The sequence below is a fragment of the Triticum dicoccoides genome, chromosome 2A (assembly GCF_002162155.2).
Source record: "Triticum dicoccoides isolate Atlit2015 ecotype Zavitan chromosome 2A, WEW_v2.0, whole genome shotgun sequence".
NCBI lineage: Eukaryota > Viridiplantae > Streptophyta > Magnoliopsida > Poales > Poaceae > Triticum > Triticum dicoccoides.
The window spans coordinates 732,267,109-732,275,310 of NC_041382.1; the positions used below are offsets into that span (position 1 = coordinate 732,267,109).

At 50.1% G+C, this 8,202-nt stretch overlaps 1 protein-coding gene across 1 annotated transcript; it reads right to left on the bottom strand.

The window, feature by feature from the left end:
* Positions 1-2,954: 2,954 nt before the first annotated feature.
* Positions 2,955-5,528, bottom strand: LOC119356736 (probable inactive UDP-arabinopyranose mutase 2). Its single transcript, XM_037623715.1, has 3 exons — positions 5,193-5,528; positions 4,290-4,419; positions 2,955-4,185 (listed from the first exon to the last, which is right to left on the bottom strand). Exon 3 carries the CDS (start codon positions 4,125-4,127, stop codon positions 3,081-3,083), a length of 1,047 nt encoding a protein of 348 aa, XP_037479612.1. The 5' UTR covers positions 4,128-4,185; positions 4,290-4,419; positions 5,193-5,528; the 3' UTR covers positions 2,955-3,080.
* Between the last annotated feature and the right edge of the window lie 2,674 nt (positions 5,529-8,202).

The window sequence follows — 8,202 nt, forward strand, 5'->3', positions numbered from 1 at the left end:
TATATGCGTCCGTCGCGGGCTCAACACTTGGGCCTCGCACGGACCCTAAAGCCCATAAGTCTACTCGGCCATAATCCGAATACAGTCGGATCACATCCGACCAGTGTCCTTGGATCCGACCTCGTAGGTTCCTTCCCTTAAGCGCGCGACCCCTTAGGTTCAAGTCGGCTTGGTCGCAGTTCGGATCACCTCCGAACTGCACAGTTGGTAGCGGCCTCTAGCAAAGCATGCCGAACACCAAGCAGACTATGAAGCTGGTTAGCGAACCTGTACATCACACTTCCATTGATTTTGCCACACGATATATGTTGTCGAGCTCAAGGCAAGTCTGTCATCCTTGTGCTAGCCCGACCTCTTTCTCGTTCCAGTGATGCCGACCACAAACCGGATTATCTCATCATCCTTGTCGCATGGCCATGCTTATCCTGGTTGGATCACATGAGGGGCCCAGAGTATATCTCTCCTGATCGGAGGGGCAAATCCCATCTTACTCGACCACGTCTCGCAGCATGGTTCAGGACAAACGCGAAACCTACCTTTATAACTACCCAGTTACGGAGTAGCGTTTGGTCGGCCCAAAGCAAGTATGTCACCATCCTGAGTACATGCGCCAGCCCAGGTCTTAGGACATAGAACATATGTTGTACTAGAGACTCACAGATGACATATCGTTGCGTCTCATAGTTGGGTCTGTCGGACTCTGACCTTATCTCGACTCGGATCCGACTAAGTCGAATCCGACCAGATCCTTCCAAGTCCATATTATCCGGTTAGTATCCAATGCTCCATGGCTAGTGAGACCAAGCCATCGACCGTGTCATATGCTAGTTTAGTTGGCTGCGCGTCCACACAGCCCTTTCGACTAGGGACCTTTTAGGACAGTCATCATACAATGCATAGTCTCACAAACAAGTCACGTACTTGCTGATACACATCATTGATAATGTCCAAGGACTATCTTTATTCATAAACACATAGGAAATATCATCATACATGATTGCCTCTAGGGCATATCTCCAACAGCTGGTTGGCCGATGGCGCGCCCCCGGCCCAGACCGGGGCCCGCGGGCCCCATATGGGTCCTAGCGGGCTGGCCTCCGGCGTGGCTTCGCCGTTGTCTGTGTGGTGAGGAGGAGGAGCGGCTCAGACGGGGGGCAGCGACACCGACGGCGTGCCAGCTGCGGCGCGGAGGCGGGAGCTGTCCGGGCCTCTGAGGGCTCGGCCGGGCCTGTGGGGCCATGGGCCCGGTAGGCTCCTGCTTTGGTGTCCGGTCGGCTACCGTCGTGGACGGTGGAGGTGGGGCCCTCCAGTATGCTGACGGTGCTGCTGCCCTAGTCCCGGCTCCCCTTCTTCGTTGTGCAGACCATCTTCGCGGTGCCGTGGTGAGACAGATTGGGAAGCTTCGTGTCCGTGTTGGCGCAGGGTGGTGGTCGGCTTGGTGGCGAGTTCCGGAGTGCCTGAGGTGGAGGAGGGGATCGGGAGAAATCCCTGTTGGCTTGGCCGACACCGACACGGCGGCGCCTGAGGGTACCACCGGACCTTTCTGGAGGGCGTCGGGGCTACCCTTCCTCTCTCCTCACCGTGTACCGGGGGAAACCCCTGGCAGCAACGTCGTCATCGTCGCGTCCCTTCTTGGAGGTGTTGATTGGTACCGGCGCTTCGGAGTCTCGGAGTTTGGGGGACGATTTCCGGTGGACGCAGCGGTCGCGAGGCTTCGTCATTTTTGTTGATCCGCCGTTATCAGCATTTGTTTCCTTTCGTTTTTCTATTTCTTTTCTTTTGGGCGTGATTGTGTTACTTCCTCCCCAGCACCTATCGTTGGTTGTATCGGATGGTTGCTTTGTAATACAAAGCAGGGGAAGCCCTTTTTCTTAACAAGGTGGTGCCGCGTGGCGTGTGTTTGCTTCTTCAGCCCCAAGCTGTAACGAACCAAGGCGTTCTGAACCAAAACAAAAAAAAAAAGTCATCAATTGAATTCTGAATCCTGAACTGTATTCTGCTCCCTCTTCTCTCTGAGTCCTCTCTTCGCCTCCGGCCACGTACGGCCTTGTATCAACAACTCACGTCTCAGCGACATGGCACTACACCTGGTATCACATTTGGGTCTCATCCGCGGCGCTGGGGTGTAGAATTCCTTCTGAAAGTTACGCCCTTTGCTTTCCACCAGATCACCCTTGAACACTGTAATTTCAGACACCGGTTGCTCGACTTTGAGCGGAATCCGCGGCGATGACTGAAGTTACAAAGAACACATTATGAATCTGCCAAAAAGAAAGAACAGAGTTTCTTACGAGCATGCATGTCTCAGGAAAAGAAAAAAGAAGAGACATGGACGAAATGCTATGTTCTGCTTTCACTTCCAAATATCTGGGTGCTCCCATTCTACTATACTTTAGCAAGTTGAGGAGAGAAGGGTTTCATTAATGAAATCAGAGGGAACCCCTCTTTTGATAAAAAAAATTTGAGGAGAGAAGACTTGCAACCTGTGGTTGACAAGACATGTACCACAATGTAATGTTTCATGTTCAGGGAGAAGAGAAAAGGAACACGGATGAAATGCTCTGTTTAGACCGAATGAAAAGAGAGGTTAAACGGAGCAGCGATCCTTCCAAAAGTGGCATGGCCGGTCAAGACATTTTGCATAACATTTTTCATGAGGAACTCCGTGTCTTCCAAATCGCTATATTTTGCATTAGGAACTATGTTGAAGAAACATTTTTCAAAGGAAAGAAACATGGATGGGAGAAATGCCTTTGGAAGAGAAAACAGAGGATGCAACACAGCCCTTCCTTGCAAATCATGTACTCCAATTAACTAACGCAGCATCAAACTCCGATGAGCAAGCACACCAAGCACACCCGCAACAATTAACAGTTGGAGTAGATCATTTTGATTTGGTATATACGGTTCTTGAGCATACACAAACCGAAAACCTGGCAACTACATGTTCTACATCACAAATTCCCCTCACACGGAAACATTGTTTATTCAGCTGCATCATAACAGTGCATATGGAAATTGTAAAGTCCAAGAAGAAGAAACATAAGTATCTTGATGGATAAAATGGACGCAGTCCAGTATTACGCGTTCTGAGCTCCATGAGATTTCCAGAGCTTGGTCCATTCCTCCATGGCATCGGCAGCTTTGGCGAAGATTGCATTCTTTGGCGCCAGCTTCTGCCTCACAACGCCAGCTAGCTCCTTAATGCAGTCATCGACAGTAACTGCGGTCCTCGAGAGCTTGAGCGACTCGAAGAAGGGAAGGACATCGTCCATCACTTTCACCCCTTCCCACTCTTTGAGGCTCTCCAAGGCCTTGCCTGCCTCTGCATCACTTCTCATCACGTAAGGCAGTCCAGTCTTCACGCCGTAGCCCAAGCTGTCGCAGACCACCTTAGCACACAGGCCATTCCATATGTCTTCAAGGGTGTCCCATCTGTGCTTCCCTTCCTTGCGGATCCGCAGGCCAGGGAACATCACAGGCCCCAGAACCTCACGGTTGAATGCAACATTTATCCCGCTGACAGGGAACATCGCACCGAGCGGAACTGTCATCACAGCATCCACATAGTTCGTGTTGCGCTGGTTCCGCTTCACCACATGCGTCATTGGGTCGTAGTCCGCATTGTGCAGCCAGAGCCCACATGAGAGCATGCATTCAACCCCCTCACGCAAGCTGAATGGGTATCCACGGACAAAGTCAGCACCCTTGCGGTATGGGTCATACAGTGTGTTGAAGAAGAAAGGAGTAGCTGGTGTCTTCAAATTGATCATGTGCTGTGTAACAGCATCAACAGTCATCCCGGCAGGGTCCTTTGCTGGGAGGCAGTTGTCATCAATCGAGATGACATACTTCTTGCGTGAAACAAGGTATCCAAAGTAACGGCATGAGTGGCCAGAGAAGTTGATGGATGTGGCACCAAGCAGTCCATCAATGTCAGACTTTGTGTAAACCTTCACATTAAAACCTGAAGGGATCTGAAGATCTGCTGTCAACTCTGGGTCTTTGACAACAATGATGTCAAACCGGGAGAAAAATGGCTGCCACGCCTGAAAGAAAGAGGTCAGGTTGGGCTGGAGTGCTGCAATCACAATGTCAACCTCGCTATCATGAACTTCCAAAGACATCTTCACAGCTAATCAGCCTGATCTAAGCAGCAGCAGTACTAGAACTTCTCAGAGCACCCTACAAACAAACAAACAAGAGGATATTAAGTCAAATAAGCCAGCATCCTTATGACATAACATTAACATTCGAACCGGCAGAGGATAAACAGATAAGTGGCATACTCGTGGGAAGGACCGGTAGAAGTGGCTGCTTAATGTTGAGGAGCTGAACAAGCAAGATGATCTCCTCGCAGTCGGTTGCCAGAAACAATTTGAGGACTCTCTCTGTCAGCTTACCAGCACTAAGGGTTCTCTGCCATCAAACAACCGTCACTCGTCAGTCACGAGAGATCTAATAACAACACAAAAAGTAAGACTACCAAGAGTGCAGGTGATGGCTGTTTCAGTTGATGCTCAAACTGAACCTGCCAGCCAGAACTTGCACCCTCAAGACAGACTTTAGATGAGATAAATAAGGCAATCATCTGACATCCCTAATAGCCAGGTACGAAATCAAGTTCAGCACTACCCTGATATGCTGGCCAGAACACTTGTACAGTCAAAACCAGATTCTAATCTAAATAGGGCAAATGAGACATCATTCCACTGTCCCCTTAGGACAGCAAACATGGATGTCGATCAGAACGACTGTGAGTGTGACGATGGCTAGCCGTGGTGCACTTTAACAGGCCACGCATACATAGCGACGGCACTCTTGTTTCATCACGGCCGGCAATACAATACCCGACTCTGCATCGACCAACGAAGCAAATCGGCTGTAAGAAGACATGTCTGTCAGACCAATCACGCAATCTACTCCACCCATGTTCAGGTCTAGAGGACACATTCTAGTACTACCTGCTAGTCTCCAGCAGACGAGACGATTAAACAGCGCCGCGTGCGGAATCACAGAACAGCGACCCGAATCGACCGCTCAGTTGGACTAAGATCCCCCAATCCAACACGGGGTCAGACTAGAACTGGCCGGAAGAAACTAATTAATCACGCACACAGTGACGAGTGATCGGCGGTGAGCGATTAACGGAAAGATTAGGGATCCGCGGGGGAGGGGGAGGGGGCACGTACGCGGAAGAGGTCGACGAGGATGTGGTCGGGGAGGCGGGAGAGGTCGGGGAGGGTGGCGATGCGGAGGAGCGCGGCGTCGAGGGTGAGGGCGAGCAGGGTCGGGGCGGGGCGCATCGGCTCCAGATCTGGATCTCGCGCTCGTTATATACCACGCCCACGCTAGCGCTACTACCAGACTTCCCTGCGAAGCGAAGCAAAGGCGCAGGCCACGTTGCGGGCCTCGATCCTCGCTCTCTCGCGCGTGCTGTTGCGTCGCGTCTGCCGGCAGGGTCAGACGAGGGAGGAACGGAAGCCCGCGCCACCGACGAATTCGGTCGGTGACGGCTTTGCGTGCGCGGTGAGGCTGCCGGCTGGCCCTCGATGACGGCTTTGCGAAGGGGTAATAAAGGGGATATGCTCCGCTATGCTGACTAAAACAGGGACAAGAGATGCTACAAAATATCGTGTCCGTCTAGGCCGAGACATCGCGGCCTCTGTGTTGTTGCCACCATCTGGAAACTTGTATTTTCTGATCACTACTATGCCACCTGCGATAACAATGTTGCATTTTTTAAGGAAAAAATAATGTTGCCTTCTTTTTTATCAGAAGAAGAAGAAGAAGAAGAAGCGTGTGGCCGCTGTGTTCGGTCTCTTTTGGAGCCAAAAGATGTTTATTTCATATAATAGGTTTGGACGCTGATAAGTGTCACACGTGTGGGCGTTAGGGGTCTGCCCACACATTTTGTGTGGTGTATAAGAGAAACAGCACATACATCTACGTGTGGGCAAAACAAGTAATGGCCACACACCTTTTTTTCCTCTCCTGATCCCTCTCACACGCATGTGTGTGGATGAAATAGATAACGCCCACACGCCCCGAACGTCATGCCTCGTACCTCGTGGTCCCACACGCCCGCGTGACAGTCACCGCGCGTCCCGCAGTTGCCATGGTCCAGACCCTCGTCCATGTTCGTTTAACTGTAGTTGTCATGTCGCTGAACTTCGGTTGCCATGTCGAACAACTACAGTTGCCATGGTTGCTCAACTGCAGTTGCCATGTATGGTCTGGTCTACTGCAGTTGCCATGATTTCAATACTTAAGAGTTGCCACCCACTAACACTAGGCAGTTGTCGTGTAGTAGCACTAAAAAAAGGCATGGCAAAAAAACATGTTCGGGTAAAAGAGAGAGTTGTTGTGTGCTCACAAGCACACTAGGGTAGTTGCCATGTAAAGAAAAAGAGTTAACAACTGCTTACGTGCACGCTAGGGCAGTTGCCATGTACCATGCAGAAACACATGGCAACTCGGGTAAAAAAGAGTTGTCATCTGCTTACAAGCAAAGCTAGGGCAGTTGCCATGTACCCTGCAGAAACACATGGCAACTGCCAGTTTTGGGTGTGGGCGAGAAGACAGGCGTGTGGGCAAAGTGATAAACGCCCACACACCAACCTTCTCTGCGTGCGTGAAAACTGATGTGTGAACGAATTACTAAACGCTCATACACCAGTCCCCCTGTGGTGAAAAAGGACGTGTGGGCGACCGAATGAATGCCCACACACCAATTTAGTCCTACGTGGCACACAAAGACTGCTAGAACACGCCAAGATTCGTGCAGAATTGGTTGAACGAGGATCCATGCGTGTGGGCGAGTTGCCAGACGCCCACACGTGTGGGCGTTAGTGTTTTCGTTATTTTTCTTGTATATCACCGACCATTTTATTTGTAGGATTGAAGAATAGGATTTCTCATGGCGTTGAGTCCAAACCTCGTGATGTGCACCTAATATTGCATCAAAGTTCATGGTGTTCTCCTAAAATGCGACCAAACTAACTTACATTATTTATGCTTGTAGGATTAACATAGCATGGCATCTCGGTCATATGTTCTCCTAATCCTTTGCAAATCAGAGAAGCTCCTCTCTTTCTTCTTCGGGCTTGTTTAAATAAGAATTTTTAATAGGTCTTTTGAGGATTGACTCAACCGGCGGGGAAGATTACGAGCGAGTTGACTCCGCCAGCGAAAGGGTGACGAGATCGAGAGGGGTCGGGAAGGGAGGAAAAGAAATGTGGACAAAACCCACCTTCCAGCCTCTAAATGGGAGGGGGGAGGGGCAAACATCAAACCAAGGCCAAAACCCAAAAAACAAGTTTTTTTCTATTGTACAAACAATCTCGGTTTTACTTCCAATAACCAGACTAAATTCAACCAATTTGGTTTTTATCTTGGTTAACAGAATAAAATCAAACTATACCTATCAGTCTATAGACATTACTCAAAGTTAGCGTCCAACTCTCTCGGTCTCTCGCGGGATGGATGACACTTCTAATTTTTCCCGTACCCAGCCACCCACTTTGTTGGGGATATGACTATTAGGTATGACCCGCCCAGAAAGGGCCGGGTCATCCCTATGGCGATTCATCTATGTGAAGGCCAAGAGCATATTAACAATGGCGGTTCATAGGTAGGCTTAGTAGAAAGCCCAAACGCGAAGGCGGCTTAAAGGCACATGGTATAAACCGCCATGTATGTAAACTTGTATTGTAAGGTATGTAAGAAAGGTCACCGAGCCGGATACGTTATATGAGCTGGACGGGACTCTGTAGGCCATAGGGCGTCAACCCGTGTATATAAGGGGACGACCCAGCGATGGCTTAGCACAAGAAACAACAAATCGAGAGCCAGGTTAAGCGTATTCGCTCCTTGCTCATCGAAACCCTAGCAATACCACCTCAAACTGGATTAGACTTTTACCTTCACCGTAAGGGGCCGAACCAGTATAAACTCCTCGTGTCCTTTGTCCTGATTAACCCCTTTAAGCTAACCTCATTGCGATGGCTCCACGACTAAGTCCTCACACTAGGACATCTGCTGTGACAATTCCATGACAGTTGGCGCCCACCGTGGGGCTATCGCACGATGGTTTCAAGTTTTTAGAGGGCAACCTCGAAGGGATCAAGGGATACGCCGTGGGCCGGGTGACCAAGAGTCGCTGCGGCAAGCTCTACATCAACAACGCAGGCTGGGGCCCCG

Excerpts from the sequence above, each read along its gene's own strand:
- LOC119356736 (XM_037623715.1), bottom strand. The coding sequence starts at position 4,127 with ATGTCTTTGGAAGTTCATGATAGCGAGGTTGACATTGTGATTGCAGCA.